Source organism: Grus americana, chromosome 3 (assembly GCF_028858705.1).
Source record: "Grus americana isolate bGruAme1 chromosome 3, bGruAme1.mat, whole genome shotgun sequence".
Lineage (NCBI taxonomy): Eukaryota > Metazoa > Chordata > Aves > Gruiformes > Gruidae > Grus > Grus americana.
Genome location: NC_072854.1, coordinates 5720036 through 5742007, shown reverse-complemented (window position 1 = coordinate 5742007; position 21972 = coordinate 5720036). Strand labels below are relative to the sequence as shown.

At 40.2% G+C, this 21972-nt stretch overlaps 1 protein-coding gene across 1 annotated transcript in view; it reads right to left on the bottom strand.

Annotated features, from left to right (window-relative positions):
- Positions 1 to 445: 445 nt before the first annotated feature.
- CDC5L (cell division cycle 5 like) overlaps positions 446 to 21972 on the bottom strand; it is a 37475-nt gene continuing 15948 nt past the window's right edge. The window contains exons 12-16 of the mRNA XM_054821735.1: positions 21250 to 21330; positions 20654 to 20899; positions 17789 to 17986; positions 2719 to 2931; positions 446 to 952 (exon numbers count right to left, since the gene is read on the bottom strand). Coding sequence (XP_054677710.1) covers positions 848 to 952; positions 2719 to 2931; positions 17789 to 17986; positions 20654 to 20899; positions 21250 to 21330 — 843 coding nt within the window. The 3' untranslated portion in view covers positions 446 to 847. The remainder of the gene's footprint in view (positions 953 to 2718; positions 2932 to 17788; positions 17987 to 20653; positions 20900 to 21249; positions 21331 to 21972) is intronic.

The following is a 21972-nucleotide window of genomic DNA, read 5'->3' as shown; positions in this document are numbered from 1 at the left end:
AGGTTCAGGCCAAGGCAGAACTGTGATGGTACTCAAGTCCTTCAGCCCACTGTATGAAAGTCAAACTGCAGGAAACTCCATCAATCAAACGGAGGGAACATGCATTATGCACAGATTGTTTTAAAAGCATTAGCCTGAGAAAATTTAAGGGTACATTTTCTGCTAAACCTATGGGAACAGTTAGGCTACGCTGGGTGCTTTTATAAAGCTTAAACCTACTATGCTTCAGGATGGTGAAGTCATGCCGGTATCACCATTTAACATCTTGACATAAATGAAAGTGTTTAGTCATGTGCACAGAGAAGAATCAGGAACACAGTTATTACATGGATCACAATTATCCTGCATAGGTCCTTCCTGTTACAAATTACAGTCTTGGAAAATAAAGGGAAGACAGACAGTTTATCAGAAACACAAACGAGGCCTGCGATAGGGGAGGATTCCATTTTAACTAAAAGAAAGGCATTTTATTTCTTAATGATTTTTTAACATTCCAGGTTTATTCAAACCTGTTATTCAAACATGCAGGCAGGTATCTTACAGGTCTTAAGACTGGTAAAACACTAGGAATAACGTGATAATCCTAGCAAATGAAGACATGGCTAAAATCATACCAGAGTGATTTATTTTTTTTTTTAATAAAATTTTGGACATTTCAATCCAATTTTTAATACTGGCCAAAGCCATTCATACCTACAGCATTTGGAATAGTCCATTAAAGGAACAAAACTTGACAAGATGCGAACAGCAGACTACACTTGATTTCTGCAACTGATGGCAAAAGCTGCTGGAGAAGTATATGTACAATTTAAAAATGTTACATCAGTGACGAATGGATTCTTGTGCTTTAATACTTTGCTTGAAAAGTCTCTTTATCCAACATAAAGTCAGCAAATCGCTGCTGGAGCTCCTTTTCTCTCTCCTGCTGTCGCTGCACATCTTCCTTCAGACACTATAAGAAAATCATAATTAAGAAACCAGTCAGTTCTACCAATAGTCACACTCATGAATATCTTTAGCAAAGGTTATATTTTACTTCCTTCGGGGGTCAGAACTGAGAGAGGGGACTGCTAAAATTACTTATTTTAAATGTAAATGCAAAATAGAATAGTTGATGTAGAGTATCAAGAATCACCGTTATCTTACTTCAAATGTCAGGTATTTTACCCTGGTTTTGACAGCAGTTAGTATCAAATGCTTCAAAAGGAAAGACTTCAAATTGGAAACTTGCTGCAAGCGGTGTACTGTATTAAACAGTTATCCATGGATTCTTCTTCCATGAGTCTGTTCAAAGCCTTTTTTGGGTAACCTTCCTAATTCACTCAGCATCTTGCAACAAAGCCTTCCACAGGCGGCTTCTACTAACTACACAGTGCACAAAGGAGAACTACCGTTTGTTCTAAAGCTGCTGGTTCATTTGACCTCCCTTCTCTCCTGTATCAGAGGAGACCGTGAAAGCATTCTGAGGATCAGCCTGGAGTAAAGTGCCATTTACTAAAACCAGGTGCTATTAGTAACTATCAGGCTAGTCAATATATTTTTACTGTTAACTTTCACTAAATCGATTAATCTCTTCTGATTTTGTATACACATCTATTGGCATTTATAAACCATCTTCACAAAAATTAGTATTAAGAACTGATCCATTTTATCTTTTTTATAGCAAGTGCTTGATAAGATTTGAGACTCAATGGAACCCTCCCTTCTGGAAGAAAAAAATAAATAAAAGAAAAATTGTGCTCAGACGAGCACGGATTTTTCAGAAAGGAAGTCTGGCACTGGCTCAAGTCTAGGACTGAGTCTTGCTTGAGGGTTGCCTTGCTAGCTGAATAAAGCATGGAAGAATATCCTGGAGATACTTAAACAAAGAACAGTGTCCCTGAGGCACTGTTGTCAGGTGCCTCAGTGTATCTGTTTCTGCTAGTTCTGGGCTGAAGTTAAGGCTGCTTAAGAGAAACTGGTATCTTCCTCCTCAAAGCCATGCCAATCAGTTAGAGGCTGGTAAGGCAGGTGGTGTTATTCAGGAGCAGTGGTCCAGACACATGTGCACACATCGTTAACCAGCAACAGGACTGCAGGCAAAGGGCCTGAACTCTGAGGATGGCTAAAAACTATAATTACAGAACAACTGCTCAACTTCTGAAACTGAGAGCCACGTTGAAAGCCAGTACTGAAATGGGGTTATTGTACTGATTTATACAAGTCCAGACGTCTGCAAGTCTGACAGCAACAGCAGCTTCAGGGAGGAATACAATCAACAAGCAAAAAAAAAAAAAAAAAAAAAAAATCTCCTGTAGTGTATATATATACTGGCATTTGGGCCACTGACTTTTAAGGAATCAAGAGGCTTTACACGAGTTTCAGATCTACCCTATGTTCTAACAGTAATTAAAACCAAAATGAGCCAAATTAAGATAGATATGGAACTTCTGCCGATATGCATTACAGAAGATTAGTAAAATAAACCACATGAGGAAATAAAACAAAAAGTTAAAGCACACACTAGCAGATTAGTACCAGCTTATAATACGTCACAGAATCTTTGACATTGACGTGAACGGCAGAAGAGTCTGGTAACAGCCAAAAGCGTAATTTAAAAAGACTATTAAAAACTTGATACAAACTCAGGCTGTGAACCTCAGAGCCCACACATTGTAAAAACATCTTTTCCACAAAGTGCCTGTATTTGACCTAAAGTATTACATTTAGTAATCTCACCTCCAGTCTCCGTGGGATTGCAGCATCTTCATGTTTCTTCAGTTCCTCAAAAGTACGTAGCTCCAGATGTGCCTGTTCAATTTGGTCCCACAAATCATTCAATTGTTTGATGAGGCCCATTGCTCGAGACTGATAACCACCAAGCAAGATTTTCAGCTTCTTCTCCATCTTGGCAGCCCTCTTTGCTTCAGTTGTCATGTGACCTCTGTTTATCTGTCAGAAGGAACCCAGTGATTGTTTTATTTATTTGGAACTCAAAAGAGGAAAAAAAAAAAAAAGTAGTAAAGATATATCCATGGAACTGTATAGAGTTGATTGAGTTCTTTGATTTCTATTAGCAAATCATACTGCACATTTCACAACCACCTAGATTTCTGGATTAAAACCTTTACAATGTAAATACATTATTCCAGGCGTGAAGCCCACTAGCCCAAACAGGGGTGACAACATATTATATGAGTACAGCTTTACAAACAGGAATTATCATAGTTGCTGAGTTAAGTAAGCAGCCATGTCACATGATAGGTTGCTATGCCACCTCCCACTTACACAGGAGATGTTCTTTGCCTTAGTGAAGGAAAACTAAAGAAATTATGTTCCCCTTTTTTAAAATTACATTCTTACACTTCAAAACCAGCCACATCTTGCAATCCCTCTGCCTATACCAACAGCATTCATCTAAATCATATTCTGTAAAATAAAAAAGCAATTGGGAATGTTAAGGCAGCTCTGAATCTGTGTCTCTGTTGCAGAGAACCATAATGAAAACCCGTAGACTGGTCCGACTGGCAAATGAATGGCAACCTGGGGGCATGGAGGCACTGCAAAGAACAGCAGAAGGACTATTAGAATGCCAACTAAATCCTACCACCTATCTGCGTGCACTTTCTCAGGACAGCCAGATAAGGAGACAAAGGTCTAAGACTAAATCCTGGTAACTCACAGAGGTGGGACAGGGTGGAGACACCAACTACTGTCTGCTTCTAAAAGGTATGAAAGGCAAATCCAAAAAACAAACCCAAAACCAGAACACAGTCACCATCCCAAGAACAACCTAGATGCCATGATGAGAATTCGACAGGTGGTGACCCTTCATTTCTGGTGTCATCATAAAGCATCCCAGAAAGACTGCTTGGATTCAAATATCTCTGTAGCAGAATACTGAATACTTAATCAAGTAATCTGTCCAAAGTCAGGATGGATGGGGCTTTAGGCAATCTGATCTAGTGAAAGATGTCCCTGTCCATGGCAGGGCGGTCAAACCAGATGATCTTTACAAGGTCCCTTCCAACCCAAACCTTTCCAAGTTTACGTGTCCTCGTGTTTGTAAGCATGTGAGTCTGAGACTGCAAGTAAGTGAAATTGGTTTTGTCTTAAAAAAATCTGTAAGATCTCCCATTCAGCTTTACAACATTGCTATAATGTTGCAACATTATTCCCTCCTAGGCCATACCAAAAACCTGGAGCTCCCCAGCGGCCTCTCAAGAAACACCGCTTTTGCACAAGGCTTTTCCCTTAAGGACCTCACAGCAAGAAGGTAAGATTATCTTTAGCTAGCAGACAAATACTGAAATAGCACAATGAATCAGCTGCCTAAGATCAGTGGCAAAAGCCAGAAGCAAAACCCCACAATTTACAATCCAATGGTGTACGCAACAGGTATGACAAAGTGATGAGATTAAAATGCAGTATCAAACCCACAAAGCAATTGGCACATTAGGAGTGAAGCTCTCCTTCCTGTATCCTTCCAGTAAACGTTACACAGTACACCCTGGATTTAGAAGTTGTAGTTTCCCCAGAGTTCTCCAGGCCAGTCCTCTAAAACCATAATCCAGACATAATCCGTAAACAGACAAGTGATACAAATTACAAAACTCTGCCAACTGGGACACAACAAAAATAAACAAGCATAATCATGTTAATGTGTTATAAATGTTATATAAAACATTTATAAACAGCAAAGGTAACAGAAGCCTCTGCATATTTTTTATACTTGTAGTCAGCAGAGCAAAATTAAATGGGCAGTAAAAGCACGAACAGCCGTCAAGATTTCTAAAGCCCAGTAGAAGAAATCTTGAACACTGAATCACAAACTAAGAAATAACACAGAAATATACAACTGAGCAGAACTGTGGAGAAGTGTAGCATTTCACATCTCTAAATACGGACATAAGGTTCCTGGGTTTAATGCTACTTCCTTTAAAAAAAAAAAAAATAAACAAAAGAATACCCTTTTTTCAAAAACTATTGTGTGAAAGATGCCAAATTCAACAAAGAAGGAATAAAGCTTCTCAGATTTTGATTTTTGCCACAGTTAAAGATATATTAGTGCAGGAGATGAAGAAAAATGTGTAAGTTTCAAGTGTTAAAATGTAAAAGCCTAGCTCGGAACCACAGTGGCTAAATTGCCTATCCTGCCTCATTTCTTTAAAAATCAAAGCTTTGCTGGTGAACGTTCTTACATGCTGTGTTGGGTTTGCGTGGCAAGGTTTTGGTAGCGGGGGGGGCTACAGGGGTGGCTTCTGTGAGAAGCTGCTAGAAGCTCCCCCTGTGTCTGATAGAGCCAATGCCAGCCGGCTCCAAGACGGGCCCGCCGCTGGCCAAGGCCAAGCCAATCAGCGCCTCTGTGATAACATATTTAAGAAGAAGAAAAACACTTAGAGAGAGCGAGCTTTTGCAGCCGGAGAGAGGAGTGAGAAGATGTAAGAAACTCTGCAGACACCAAGGTCAGTGCAGATGGAGGGGGAGGAGGTGCTCCAAGCACCGGAGCAGAGACCCCCCTGCAGCCCGTGGTGAAGGCCATGGTGAAGCAGGCTGTCCCCCTGCAGCCCATGGAGGAAGGATGAGGGGGTGTAGAGATTCCACCTGCAGCCCATGGAGGACCCCACACCAGAGCAGGTGGAGGCACCTGAAGGAGGCTGCGGCCTGTGGGAAGCCCACACTCGAGCAAGCTCCTGGCCGGACCGGTGGACCCGTGAAGAGGGGAGCCCACGCCAGGGCAGGTTTGCTGGCAGGACTTGTGACCCCGTGGGGGACCCCACGCTGGAGCAGTTGGCTCCTGAAGGTCTGCACCCCGTGAGAGGGACTCCACGCTGGAGCAGGGGAACGATGAGAGGAGTCCTCCCCCTGAGGATGAAGAAGCGGCAGAAACACCGTGAGATGAACTGACCGTAACCCCCATTCCCCGTCCCCCTGTGCCGCTGAGGGGGGGGCGGAGGTTGTAGCCAGGAGTGAAGTTGAGCCCAGGAAGATGGGAGGGGTGGGGGGAGGTGTTTTGAGATTTGATTTTATTTCTCATTCCTCTACTCTGTTTTGCTTAGTAATAAATTAAATGAATTCCCTAAGTTCAGTCTGTTTTGCTCATGACGATAATTAGTGAGTGATCTCTCCCTGTCCTTATCTGGACACACAAGCATTTCGTTACACCTTTTCTCCCCTGTCTAGTGAATGAGGGGAGTGAGAGAGCGGCTCTGGTGGGCACCTGGCCTCCAGCCAGGATCAACCTACCACACATACAAAGGTATTACCACTGATCGACCAAAAAGCAGAGGCTCTTCCCTGCTTTGCACTCTACAATTGCCCAAGATACCGTCTTTTACCAATGAAACTAAACTCCATTGGGCAGGAACTCCTTTCTGATCTGTCCTTTACAGTGGTAACTTGTCAGCCAGATAACCCCAGCCATTGTGCAGCCATCAGTCTTACGCACCAAGCTATGGCAAAGTGCATTTCATCAACCTTTCAACCGTTCGACTTTATTGAAGTACACTCCACTATACAGCTGCATGTTTCTGTAAAATGCCCTACTCCGTAACAATTTATTCACTCATTTAAAACAGTTTCAGTAGGTGGTGCAGAGATAAACAACGTGAATGGTCAAGGGAGAAAACTGTTAATGGGGGAGTGAAAGAGAAATTTGAGTTTCTGAGCTGTCTAGTTTGCTCCTGGGGAGACAGATGCAGACTGCTATGCTTTTCAGATTCTGTTTGCAATGTAGACTTAAGCTATGCCCAAGGTGCTTTAAGCATACAGAAAGGCGCCTCTTTTTCAATATTTATATAAATCTAGAGAAAATTAAATAAATAGATTAGGGATTTGCGAGGATACTCTCTGATGGAAAAGTATGAAAGCTTTAAATGTCTTCACTGGTAAATAATATGCTATTACTGCAACAACAAATACAGCTGTGTGGTAAATGAACTATTTTCCAATTACTGTTTCTTGGATGAAAAACGTGTGTTGAAAGCCACTGACATTTAGAAATCATGGAATAGATGGATGCACAGGCAAACAGAATTTTGTTTGTAACAGAGGTCTACTGTAACAAAGAACAATTGTCCCACGTTGTTTCACAGCATTACAGAGAACATAGAGTATGCCTGGTGTGAAACCATTCTATGAAATGAAACATCAATCCAAACGTCACTTTTCTAGAATGGGTTAAAAAAAGACCATTTAGAAAAGTTCCACTATTCTGTCCTACCGAGTGAAGAGCTGACAACAACCTAGTTTTCTAATAAAATGTTAAACACTGAGTACCTGAAATACATACAATACCCTATCTGCACCATACATAAAAGAGACTGGATCAGGGCACTGCGGTCAGAAGTCCTGAATTATCTGCACACTCCCAAGTCTCAGCAGCAGCAGGATTGGGTTGGTTTTGCAATTTTACACACTTCAGCTGGGATTCACTTTGCTTGGCTTCAGACATCAACATCTGAGCTTATCACCGAGGCCCTTCCATAATCAGGAGAGAAACTGGCAACTCCAGGGCATGGCTCATCTGATCCAGGGCCTCAAAATGAGACTAAGCATGCCACCAACTGAGATGGGAGCACAGACTGATTGCTCACACTGGACTTCGTATTTCAGAGTTGTTTTGGATGTAGATTCTTACTTTTAAGTACTAGAGCTCCTTAGGTTGTATACTGCTATTCAGCCCTTGCTTTTCTACTTAGTTCCTTGTCTATCTTGGATTATCATAGGCCTCACTGCTGTCAAAAGAAAAAAAAAAAAAAAAAAGAGGGAAAAAAAGAAAGAAAAAAGCCTCCCAAGTATCTAAACCCAGAAATAACAGTCCTTTCTTCCTTCTCTGCTTATATAGAGAAATGTGAACACTCACCACCTTTCCTCTGCCCTCCCAACTACAAGATTTTAGGACCTACTACAAAAAGGTCAAAAGGAGGTCTCAGCTTTTGTAACAAATACTATTTATTAAAAATTGCTGACTGCTGCATTAATGCCAACAACTGCATATAATTTTAGTTCAAGCTTCGTAAAATTTTAAGGCTCAGATACCAAGTTAAAAATTCCAAGCAGTTATGAAGAGGTGTGTTTAAACAGTAGTCTACATTATTTGCTTAAAGCTAAGAAATAGATTTCAGTAAAATCTGACAACCATTTCCCCCCTGAACCTAGCAGAAAATGTAAAGACATTTGAAAGATTTCTGCACGCACTTATTTATTTTTTACTGCTGCTTGGCCAGCTTTGGTTCTGCTGACTTTTGTACCAGCTCTAGCAAAATGGGAACAGCATGTACAGACATGGGGTAAAATGATACATGATCTCAGGGCAAGTGCGAGAGCCTCATCCCATCCCAAATCTCTTATGTAAAAGTCTTCCCTCGTGCCCAGGAGAGCTGTGTTCAGTTTTTAATACTACACTAGAGATCCAAAGAAGAGAAACCAAAACAGGGCAACAGACATAATCAGAGGGTTATAAAACATGATCTAGAAAAGGGAGACTGACTGAGAAACTAGGGATTTTTTTTTATTTTGGTTGGGTTTTTTTTCCCATCCATCTAACAAAAATAGAGAAAATGAGGAAAGATACAACAACACATTTTAAATATCCCAAAGATCATTGTGAAAAATTAGTCTGTTCTTATGTCCACTCAGAAAGGAAGAGAGATTTAAATCTGGCAAGGCAATTTTAGATAGGAGGTTAGTTGTAAGGTTTAATTAAGGACAACAAAGAAGAGGGAAAGACAGCTTATGAGAACAAACATCCACTGGGAAAGATTCAAGAAAAACTGACCCTGAGGAAGGAAGGGCTCATGTGCCTTTGAAACTGCATTTTCACAACTCCTCATCTCACTCAGTCTACTGAGGATACCCCTCCTCAGTTCAAAGGGCTGTTTTTCCCTGTACTGACCGTTTTATTTTCCTTCTATTAAACGTGGAACTTCCGGTAATCCCTAAGCGGCATTAAGTACTCTTATCTTCAAATTGATCTTCTTAATCATGCCTAATGGATAAAAAACATGGAAGAAAAACTTCTGCATGTTCTTACCAGAGCCACAGTCAAAAGTAAATCAACTTGTTCCGTGACCTTGGAGAATCAACATATCATCATAAAGCTGCTTAGCGTGTGCAGAGAAATCCTCTGCCAGCTTCAGCTATGCTGGCTGAATAGGTTACTCTTGGAAACTATACAGGACTACTCCAAACATTACTATAACTTCCTTCCTCACCTCAGACCCACAAGTGGCCCTCCCATATTCAATTCTGCTGGCAGGAGCTGGATTAACTTAATTTAAACAGCAGGGCTTGTGAACTTGCCTCACATTGGCTCAGTCAGAGCAGCTGGAATGAGACAATACATGCTAAGACGACAGCCTCCGGCTCAGTGCCAGGTTACGCCGAACAGGTTTCACCAGAGTTTCAAACCATCCGCAGAACAATGACGACTGTAACACCAGGGCATCCTCTGTGCGTGTTTAGGCAATTTGTCTTTACAAGCTCAATGGTGCACCCTACAATAGCCCATTTTAAAATAAAAATTCATTAATTGCTCTATATAAAAATAGTTTTCCACTTCCATGCTCTTGGATAGAATTCTCCCATTTTTTTTTGTCTTGAAACACCGTTTCATCTGTCTACAGTTTGACCAGGCAAAACTCTGTAGAGCCTGCCTATTACCTCTGAGTTTGTAAAAGATAAGTCAACTCTGCTGGAAACTGAGGCTTGGGGTTACTATCAAACAAAAAATTGCATTTCCAGTGTAGAACAATACGGGCTCAATCAACCTGATGTTAACATTAGTCCTAGCTCAGCTAACTGTAACTGCTCCATGACTTGACCCAATCTAAACTGAAGATGATGTTTACTTAATGTACAGGGGGGATACGAGGACCGTTAAGAAAAGGTGCTGATCACTATGAGAGCAGTCAAAAAGAGACAGAGTATAACTTTCAAGACATGACAAAGTAGGATTTAATTCTAATTGACTGGGATCACACAAAATTTTTCATTAAAAGATTCCGTCATAGGTGATCCCCAAATTAAGGCACTGCTGGTATGCAACTGCAACTTCACAACTGAAACTAGACCAAATGTTCAAAGCTTGCACGGAAATATAAAGTTACCTTTTCCCAATTTAATAGGGAAGCCTCAACATAAACTCCTATGTTGTACTTTGTTATGTAGATCGTATATTATTACGACTTACTGATGTACCTACAGAAGGCTATTCTCTCTACTCACAGTCAAAACTAATAAGCCAGGAGCAATGTCCATGTGAATTGTTTCAGAAATGATGATGACTTGCCTTCAAACATCATAGCATGAGTTGGTAGGACTGTTGAGTAAAGACAGTACAGCATACATCAAGAGCAAGTGTTCCCACAAAAGTTCATAGCATCCAACTATCTAGATCTAGAATAATCCAAAAAGTTACTGGATAAGTTATCAGTCACTGCTGATCTACAATGATGACATTAAAGCCCACTGTCAATATTTTTATTTGTGAATTGCTTCCAAGACCAGCAGTATTATCAATGATACCCATATATCACAATCACAGTAGAAATATGGCTAGAAGAGCACAGTTTAAGAAGAAAATCAAATAATTTATTTTTACTAAGCTTTTCTGAAAACTCTCTACCTCTCCCTGGGGGAAAAAAAAAGTTACAGTAAGATCACAGACAGCAACAGCTACCTCAGGCTAACAGCTTTGATTAACTGTAAGCAAACGTGGGTTACTGCTGTGTCTGATGAGATAACATGGCAGCGAGCACAGTGTAATTACCTTCAAAAACTATCACTGCAACTCCAGAGTTCTTGGACTGGTCTCTTCCAGACAAAAGGCTAACAATCTTGTGGAAGCTCACTCAATAAACAAGTTAGCAAACATCCTGGGTCCCTCTGAATACACAGCAGAAGCTCCATGATGAGCTTTCAACAGTCACTAGTATCCCAGAAGCCACTATTATATAAGAAATGAAGCAAGTTACTTTGTGAGCAGCCAACTTACACTGACCCGACATTCACAGGTTCTGACACTGCTTCACATTAGGACAGGCCTTAGAGCGACAGATCTGCAGATGAGGTGGCTTCCAGCAAAAGACCGTATCAATTTACACTTTTCTCTGTCCAAACACAATTTTCAACAGTGATGGTGTGCAAAGGCCTTTTGCAACGAGAGATTTGTCAATACTGAACTTTATCTCTAAGCACTTAAGTTCCCATTATGAACTACGTTTCCAAATGTGAAACCTGATTTCACCAACCACCACAGAGGAAATCAATGGTTTTAGACATGGAGGGGAAAAACCTCCCACCATACTTTTTGTTTGACCAGTTGCTTGTAGTAACTGCCATGCAGTCTAAGCTTATTTTTAAAAAAAGGTTTTTTTATTGCTCATTTCTAATGTTTTGGCACATTCTGGACTGAGGACATGCAGAAGACAACTTTCTTCTATACAAAAGAATTGTCTAGCTCCCCAAAGATTATGACCTTTGAAGAAAGGCTAGCGCAACAGTCCAATTTGAAGACAAGTTTCAGAATTATAGGCAAGATCACAGAAATAATAAGAACCCTCTTACTGGCGTTCATCTGCTTCTTTCCAAAGGTGTCAAAGTAATTCAACAGTAAGAGAACTGGTATAAAATGAATCAGTAGCATTTTCCTCTGAAAATAACTGTGTAGCAGCAAAAGTATAGTTCTGTTTCCCAAAACCGTTCAATTGGCAGTCTGGGAAATGTCATTGCTTTAAGGGTTGACTAGTTATATTTGAATAAAAGTAGATCTGCTTTCCTCCTTCCTGCTCACGGCGATGAAGGTTTTGGGGGCGGGTAGCTGCTAACTGCAAATATAATTTGTGGGGAAAACCAAGGATTTAATAAGTTAATTCACCTCAAGGACAGCAAACAATGGGGTTTTCTTTCCAGACTTCTAACATGCAAAGATACAAAGCTCCAGCTCAGCTCAACAAGCTGTAAATGGAAAAAACAACTACTTTCCAGGTAGTACAAGTACACTTAAGGATTCAGCAGTTTTAGATAGTGATTTTCAGTCAGTCACAGGTCTACAAGTGCTTCGCAAACAAAACTACAGAGCCCCATAAGGTAGACATTGCTTCTTTTCTGGTGACAGAGGAACCAAGGAGACATTAAGACTTAGTCTTGTTTCACTGATCTGAGGTGCTCTAGGTGCCTCTGTAATAAAAAGAGAAAAACAGGAAACTCGAGAGGAAAATTCAACCCGTAAACAGGCCAAGCTGCTCTCAGGAGGTGCCTGTTTCTACCAAAACCAAAGGGAGCCTGAGGCAATTGCAGCTTTGTTTTACTCAGGAGGCTAAAATAAGGTGCATCAAATCTGAACTCATGGGAATTGCTCAACAACAGGCAATGAATCCTTACCTCTGCTAGACAGAAAACACAAGATTTCTGGCTAAATCCAGTTATCTTCCCTGGCACATTTTTTCTTACTGTAGACATAAGTTATCCTTGGCAATACAAACACTTTTATTTATTGCTTTCCTCATTATAGATTATGGGTTACCTTCATTGTGGACCTCACAAATATTCCGAAATTCTGCAAGCAAAGACATGATGTGCTATAGCTAGCTGATCTAATACCTGGCTACTGTGGAAAGCTGTTTAATCTAAAAATAATTAATTTTCTGCCAAGCGAATGAACTGATTCAGATTACCTCAGAGTTACAAGAGCACTAGTACAAGGTCAGAGGAAATGGCAGGGGGCAGCTGAAGAAAAATAAGTAGCACATACCCTTTTTAGCAGAAGCTAAAACGTTAGAGCATCCTAGCTCTAGCACAAACTGCATGGCAACCATTCTGGTAAACCATAAAAGTGTTTTCACATGCAGGTAAAGAAAATTCCTATGGGATCTGCCATATATCCGTGTTACCCAGGAGAAGTATATACCTTCCAAAACTGCTGTGCTAAATACATATACTCTGATGATCAACCATACATTAAGCAGAGATCAGAGACTGCAATGGTGGTCTTCCATAAAGAGTCACCTCTGTCAGACTGTGAGCAGCTTGACAGTGAAGACCACTACTAACCCTCAGATGTGATCCTCTGGTGCCAAGTATGTTCCCAACAGATCTTATTAAAAAAACCAACCTTGCACAAAGGCAACACAGTAGTACAAATTAATATATATGACCATAAAAGCAGACTACTCAGAGATTCCACCATATTTTAGTTTTATGAGTTTTTGCTCTATTCCTAGTCTTACAAATTCTCTTATTTTGTCCAGGTGTTCTCTCAGTAACAGCACACCTGAAAATCCAGAAGAAAGTGCAAGCATTAGAAGCATGTAAACTAGAGAGAAGTTATAACCTCCAATAAACTAGTGAGTGATACACCTTGCAGCAAAGTGCACCATGTAACGCATAAACTCCAGCTAAGCAACTGGTTTTCAATGTAAATTAATTCAGAGGACTTGGGCTGCAACCAAAAGCAAAAATGGACACTTTAGTCTGGTAAATTACCATCTTGGTGTATCTTGGATATTGCAAAGAACAGATAATTTACTGTGCTTTATGTACACAGTGTAACTAGAGCTTCCTCCCCTGTAGACTTTCAGTAGTGTTTATAATTTAGCAATCAACTGAAATAATGACGTGAACTACCACAGTTTTAATAAAAATATTTGTATGCTGCAAGCCAACATCATGAACTGTCTTCAAAGGAAAAGTAATGCTGGCAGGAAGTTTCTACATTATGAACTACAAAGGGAAGCAACTAGCTTGTCAAATAGATGCCTCTACTATCTCATTTCATCTGATAAGGTTCCTAGTTTAACATACGCCTTAGGTAGGAATACTTTTCTTCATAAATATATTGCTTGGAAGAGAAGGGAGTACAAGGTATTGCGGAGAACTGAAGCAGTTACTACATGTGACTGTGGGCATCAGAAAACTCCCATTTCTGAAATTACTAGCTCTGCAGTGTAACCTAGCCTTGAACACATATGCTAGACATCTAGAAGCTAATGGAAAGAACAGAAAATTCCACCAGGATTCCACCATCTAAGTGGTACCACAGACACATAGTAAGGTCACAGGGATTCACTTACATGGATGTGAAACTCCCCATCCGTAATGCAAAAAAGGTCACATACCAATCTTTTAACACTCTTAAGCCATGTTAAGTCACAAAGAGTCCCAAAACCCTCAAAATAAAGAACTGAAAAGTATTACTGATACATAGCAGTACATTCCAATATTAAAATTATTGCTGAGTTGTGCATTACTGCCGATAATGCCCGAACAGGATATCTAGCCAAACAGAAGCTCTCCACAACTGCTCCACTTTGCCTCCTCAAGTTCATCAATAACAGCACAAATCTGTTTGTGGTATCACCATCAATTTCAGAAAGATAAATGTCACGTCAACATATACAAGGCTGCCACCACTCAGGCAGTGGAAACAGGCCAATCAGAGAAAGAAGATGGTTTGTCCACATCATCAATCCACCCAGAAATCTCTGAGCAACAAAGACAGCACTAGAAACAGCCAGCTTTTTTACAGAGGATCTGCAGGGTGTCAGCAGTCCCAGATGGAAGTACTAGACAGCGACGACCCAATGTGCAGCTGTCTCCAACAAATATCACTAAATTCTCATGGCTTTTTTCATAACGGTCTTAGTGCAACACGAACAGGGAGAAGCAGGCCCAAAAGCTAACCAACATCAGTTTCTGTTGCTGGCAAACTCTATTTTACAGTTTCTACTCTTCTCTCAAAGGAAGTTAAGAGTACAATCAAGTATCTTGGGGTATTGAAAGCTGAGCTAATATCCCTGCTTTTCATTAAGGTTGTCTGATACTGCCCATTAAAATATCTATTTCAACTGATACTGCTTTCAGACAATTTTCCTTGGAAAAACATTAAAATGAAGATGGGGTTTGCCATTGCTGAGAATGGGTTAGGAAAAAAGAGTTTTATTGTGTATTTATTTGTTCATTAAACTGCTATGCTTTTTATTTATAATTTCAAAAAACAATTCAGCTGGTGATCTATACTTGGAAAACTGTATATCTTGCTTTTAGGAAGGGCCTTTTCAATAGGTCAAGCAACAGAGCTGCACAAAACCGCATTTTGCACACACTTGGGAGAGATTTTCAGCTCAAATTTAACTTTGCAAAGAGTCCACCTGCACTTCAACAACCAGTGAGTTGTGAAAGGCAGCACAGTACTTTCACTGCACCTGCAGGCACAGCAAGCTCTGACTGAATTGGGATGTGTGGTATTTTGAACACATACAGTAAAGTGAGAGAATAAGCTTGTGTAAATGCACCAAGCAATCAGCCTTGTCTAGCAGCGCTCCAAGCTCCCAGCTAACCTGAAGAGATGTAGCACATTAGCGAGACATGGAGCCTTATGATCACAGCAACTCACTGTAGATACAGCTAGCTGGGTTTTGTTAAGTGTCTTCCATGGAGTCCCATGCAATACTGGTAACAAATAAAACCCAATTTTTTTCTTGCCAAGACTTCTGCTTTGTATTTTGCTTCCTGGGTGACTGTTTTGTGACTACAGAGCAACGAGCACTTACAGAACAAGCAAATGCAACAGGAGTTTGACAAACAGATTATTTGACCTTACTTTCTTTGCTTCAATATCCTTAATAAGCATACCACCACCAACTACTTATTCAAACAGTGGGAGGAGATGAACAGAAATCAACAGCACAGAAAGCCCACACAGAAGTAACCAATTCAGACATCAGAAATAGCACGCAGCGTAAAGGCACAGGGCCACACACTGAACAATAAAGAGAAAACAAAATATTCAATAGCTACTCATTAAGCAAGTACCATCCACCCTGTGCAGTAAATGAGTCTGTGGAAAAACTGATCTGTAATCATGAAATTAAGGACTGTCTCATAATGCATATGCAAATTAAGGCAGCCAGAGTAAGGCTGTTTGTGCGTTCCCCTACTTTGACTGTTTGACTTTGCAACTTCAGTAACGTACTTCTAATGTAGTTTTGGGCATAAGATATTTAAATTTCAAAAGCATTTGTACACAAATTAGGTACAGCCCTCAGACTGCTGGCGTGATGCCAGCACAGGCCCTTGCTGCCATGCAAGCTGGCTGCTGCTGTTGGGCTCAGATACTGTTTTTTTGTAAAAGCAGGAGCGGAGCAGAGCCTGCGAGAGCGTGTCAGGCAGTGCTGGGCAGGGCAATGGTGCTCTCTGCTGGGTAAGCAGCAGCACAACGAGTAGGCTCTGGCATTAATGCTAAACCGCTCGGCTATGGCTACCTGCAGGTGAATGGCTCCTGGCCCAAGTGGCTGACTAACAACTGTGGAGTCTATACCTGGACAGTTCTTGACTGACAGATTTTACAAAACACACATACATGCTGTATTTTACAGGCATGAATCAAGTAAAAATTCAGCCTTTCTGGCCTCTCTCTCATGTTACTTCTGTGGCAGTAGCTGTTTGAGGAGGTTTACTTCTAGCAACAGTAGCTATGTTTATCTTAAATAAAAGGAAACTTTTTTCCATGATACAGAAAAACTTTAAAAAAAAATAAATCTCATGCCTGCATAATTTAGAGACTTTTAGGCTAAAATGGCATTTTAGAAAACAGTTCATGACTTACTGCAAGTCTGAACAAACACATGTTCTGTGGGAAGAAACAATTTTAAACCAGCTTACTTTTTATCATGAAAGCTATTTTTGTGTTTTGTGTGGAGCATTTGGGTGAAACTCTAGAGAGAGGACAGAGCAAGGGAAATCAGTGTTAAAGGGTTTGAATCGCCACCTTCTGCGTAGTGCACCATACCTCAAATGATTTCTTCTCCACACACAACTCCCTCAATCCTAGCACATCCTACCAAATCTTAATGCCTCGTTGAGTTAAGGCCTGTGACTGCTGCATTTTGAATAAAACCATGCAAGTATGTTGACACTGGAGAATGCTGTACTCTACAACTCCACAGAAAAAGATGTAGTTTCAATTCTTGGACCCTTAGAACCAGTGCCCTACCACAGTACTCAAACTGCATGCAGACATGTTGGTGAGATGTTGTTATCTGAACTCTGGCATTTTGCACTTGCAGCAAATACCAGTTATGCAAATACACAACAGCAAACTCGAAATTTGAGTTTAAAATGCACTAATAAGGAAGACTAGTATTTTCTGATAAAGTGGAATGGGATCACAAACATCCACTGTTCTCTTTTTTTGGAGGGAATCACTGGAATTGGCAGAGGAGGCCAGTCTGGCAAGAATTCAGGACTATCTGGGCCTTCACGTATGTAATAGTGAATCAGAAACCAAATCTTAAGTTGGAAATAAAACTTGAGAGGAGTTTTGGGACAGAGACTTTTTTTTTTAGCAACTTTCTCTGAAGTATCTCATTTCAGCCACTATCAAGGACAAAGTGCAAAACTAGAAAGATCAGGTATCTGATCTGCTAATAGTGGAGATTAAGAAAACAGCAAAAAAAAATCAACATGGAATTAAGAGAGAGCAGAACCTGATGTTCTCTTCAGTTGACAGTAAAGTGGGTGAGATGAGCAGTGTTACATCTAACACTGCAAGGAGAAACTGTGCAGGGATACTCTGAATATATTTTAAGAAAATGAAGAAGATCAGAGAAGGCGATTTAAACACCTCAAGAACATCTATGAACTCCCTAGAATTCCTCAACAATCTTTTCAAACAAATCCCACCAAAAGACCTGAATTATTTATAAAGTAACTTGTAACTCCTACATAGAAAAAAGAAACAAAAAACACAGGGAGAGATTTTTAAAAAAAAAAAAAGCAGGTGCAAAAAGCACACAAAACTGACACTGACCTCAAGCCTCTTTTCAAGTGACTCTATCCTGTCTTTTTTGCTGGCCAAGTTAGCTCTTGTGTAACGGCTCTGTCCAGGCAGGTATAACACTTGGCTGTAACATTCTTCCCACACCTGGTTATAAGCTTCACTTGAGAGCTCTCCATGCCCCATTCCTTGCTTTACCACTTCCATCTCTTGTGCCAGTAGATCCTGTGCCTGTTGGAAATGATAAGAAATAAACTGCAGTTACAATACACAGGATACAAGAAAATTCCTCTTCTTTTCAATCCTTCAGTGTGCAATTCACAGGGGCAGTTTCTCTTTTCATACTAAAAGCTCACCATCAGGTTAAGCTAACGATGAAATCTAACACAGATGCTGTGGATTATAAATTAAACCCAGGCTAGAAGGCTACTCACAGCACAACTACCCCTCATTTTATATAATTTGGCCAAACCTGACATCACTCTGCTGTAGCTAATGAAAGCTGTGGCACAGCTAGATACTTCATCTTGCTGCAGAAGAGAAGAGATAAAAGCAAGGATCTTGAGGGGAGGGAGAACTGTACAGACAGAAGCAGCTGTTCTATGAAACAAAAATCACTTTTCATTTCCTTTTGCTTGCCCTTCTCCACACAGCCTGGAAAGTCAACTCTAAACATTAATGGGTGAGTTGTATAAGCTCCATTGTGGGAAATACTACTCTGACTTTAATTAACATGCATTCTGTTGCTAGAGAACTACTAGTGAGATATGAGCATTCTGCTGTTTCCAGTTTAGTTTACAAAATAACTTACAGTGAACTGAAAAGATGCATGTTGTTCTCACAACCCTTAATATTTCTGTCAAAGAGCCTGGCCCACAAAACTACATAGGCACCCAAGTCCTTCCAGTTTTATTTGCAATTAAAAAAACCTGAGATATCTTTGCCAACCTGGACTTCATTGGTTGTAAGTGCACGTCCTCTCTTTCAACAGGATTCATGCATGCACCAGAAATTTCTGTATCAGCAGTAGATATCTCACTGCAAGCAGATATATGTTTTATAATTGCGTATCACCCAGGAAGTAATTCAGGTATCACCACATTAGATGATTCCAGGGATAATGGCGAAAGAGAAATTAATTACTTGTCCTCACTGGTCAAGACAGATAAAATAGGAATATTCTAACCACACCTGACAAAGCTCAATCTTATGAAGATTCACTTTCGATTAGCCTCTATTTGTACGCTGTGAGGAACTAAAGGCTATTTAGTTGCTGCACCAAAACAGTCCTACCACTTTAAGAGCTCAGCGTACTGTGCTTAGCACCACTGCTAATCCTTTCCAAAAGAGCACTACAGATCAGGAGAAGAAAGGAGCATTTTGTGAAGGGATTTTAGTAGGAGATGTTCTAAATACAAACGAAGAAATAAAGAAAAATAAATAAGCGCCAGATGGGAGCACAGAGATGGGAAAACTTCCTGGTTTGAATTTGATTTTAGACAGAGAGGGAATATTATGCTAAATGTTAGAGAGCAAGGATGCAAAAAACTTCTGCCCATCACTTAGGAGACAAAATTTCCAGGGACTCTGAAGAAAGTTTCCAGACAAAAACTACTGGACTGTGTAATAGTCTCTAAGGGAAGTGATAGAAAACTTAATTCTTGTTGCACTTCAACCAGAGAAAGCACTCTGAGAGTGTTCCTAAGGGAACAATCTGACACTGGCAGCACAGTGAAATTCATCATCTAACTGTTATTTTCCATCTTTAACTTCTCCTGCTCAGAAATCTTCAAGTATAATTTTTCATTTAACAGCAAATTGGAAGTACGTACTGTTCAGTGTTTCTCATTTTAGGCTCTTCATTCATTGGTCAGATATGGTCAAAGAGATGGATTTAAAATCTGCTTGTGTATCTTTAGTCACTTTAAAGTAACAGGGGATTTAGGTGTAGAGATACCACAGCTATTGTCTGAACCTAAGTCTCAGATAGCAGGAGTCTGCATAAAACAGATGACTTGGTGGCATGTGATTTTGTCCTTTTCACTCATTTTTATTCCTGTGAGCATTTGGTCAAAAGGTACTGGCACAACTTCACAGGTGAAACTCTTTGAAAGAGCTAACCACAGCACTGTGTGTCTGAACTGTCTATCTGTCACTTGGCAGCAAAATGCAACATCTGTAGCTGCTTAAATAAATGAACAACCTGAACCGGAACCCTTGGTACAGGACTGCTATTTAACTTGGGATTACAATGCAAAACAGGACAGAGCGCCCAGACAGCCTACTCATTTCATCCAGCAACAACCTACTCTGCCTATTCAGCACTTTTGAACCAGGTATGCTTTAAGATCAGTTGCCATAGCCCAGCAGGGTCTGCACTAGCACAGGTCTGTTGGATCAAGTCTGACAAGCATAATTAAACAACTTGATTTGCTGCTTGAAGTTATAAACTGGCTACCACTGTCATATTTAGTCTGCACTGCTATGAAAAAAAATGCTTGTAATTATGGGTTAACAAGTTACACAGGCAGCAGAAAGTGGATATCACAGCTAGTCTCACATGAATTTCCAGAAACAGCAAAGTAGAATTTGGTAACTGTTGGGGTATTATAGCTCCTACCCTGACCTAAAATGATAAGCAATCACAACACATTCAAAATTCTAAGACAACGTCTCTGGACAAATACAGCAGCATCATTCTGCTGAGTACCTAGATTAACTTCAGCTCACAGAAAAGAGAATGTGCACTAAAATTATCCTTACAGCTCTTCATACAACCCTCTGGAGATCTCCCAACTAAATTCTGTGCAGGCTTGAATCCACCTTTTTTTGCAAGATCACAGGACCATGACGTAAGGAGACAGTAGGTCACTGGTAATTAGGCCACACAATTCTCACCTTCTTGAGATCCTCTTTGGAGAACTTCTCATAAGGATTTTGTTCCAAGTAAGCCATGTGTTCTGCATTGTTGCTTCCAAATCCTGGGCCTTTCCCCTTCTTACCACTAGGCTGTTCTCCAAATGGGTGGTGTAAAAGGTCAAAATGAAGCATAGTAATCATCTCTTTCTTTATTAGCTCTTCACTTTTCTGCAAGTCTGTTAGAGGTGGTTCCACATTTAAGGGTCTCAGTATTGTTTCATTAACCTGCCCAGGAATTAAAAAAAGTTCATAAACACCATACACACCAAAGACCACATTAAATTTACATACCTCCACCTCAGCATGAATTTTGTATCTCAACTAACCCAGAACAGGTGCCAAAATCCTTTACAGTGTGACACACACAGCAATCCAAACACCCAATTGTGCTTTCATTTGTGCATATGAAATACCTCGTGACAATTTCGCTGTTGAAGTTTCCTATAATGCTGAAAACAGCATAGTCGCATAAAGATTTCATTCTCTCACGATCTACCTAGACTGTATTTCCTCCTATAATGGTTAACAGCTTTATTTCTATTTTTTCTCCTAAAGTGAATTTTTTTTCCACTTACTTCTGAGGGCCGCGGTAGATTCTTCTGAACAGCTTTGTGCATTCTCTTCAGTTCCTTTGCACGCTCTGCATCTCGAAGAGCCTATACAAACAAGCCAAGTGTTACTCCAGCTGCTATAATGCAATCAGATGCTTTCTACAAATGCATGCAGTATAAAAACTAATTCATTACTGCAGCAAAGATTCCTTAAAGACTTCATGTTATGAAGCCAGCGTCAAGTAACAGGTCACTCTCTATGTGACAACATCATTATTTACTGACTCCGAAGAGCACAGCAGACTAACTCTAAAAGGAGAGAGATCCTAAAAAGTCATTTCCAGCCATCAAATTCTCCTTCGGGCTCAACCCCAGCAGACTTCATTCTTTACGAATTTCTCTACATCAAGTTTGACATCTGCTCTAACTCTCCAGACAGGAAATCCACCAGGAAGACTCTTAAGTTTGCAGACAGGACTCTATTTGTCCTCTTCTATGACATAAAGTAACTACTTCAGTAAAACACTACTTGTTAAAGTATAAAACCATGAGATTTTTCCTTACATTGCCACTTTCAGGCAGTAACATGAAAAGGCAGTGCTGTCTAAAACTTCATGAACAATGACCAAGATCTTCCATGTTCTAATCACAGCCATGTCATGCCGTTATTTGAAAGGCAGGATGCTATTCTCATGTATCATATTACAACTGAAATTCTTTTCTCTATTCTACACACATAAATTATCT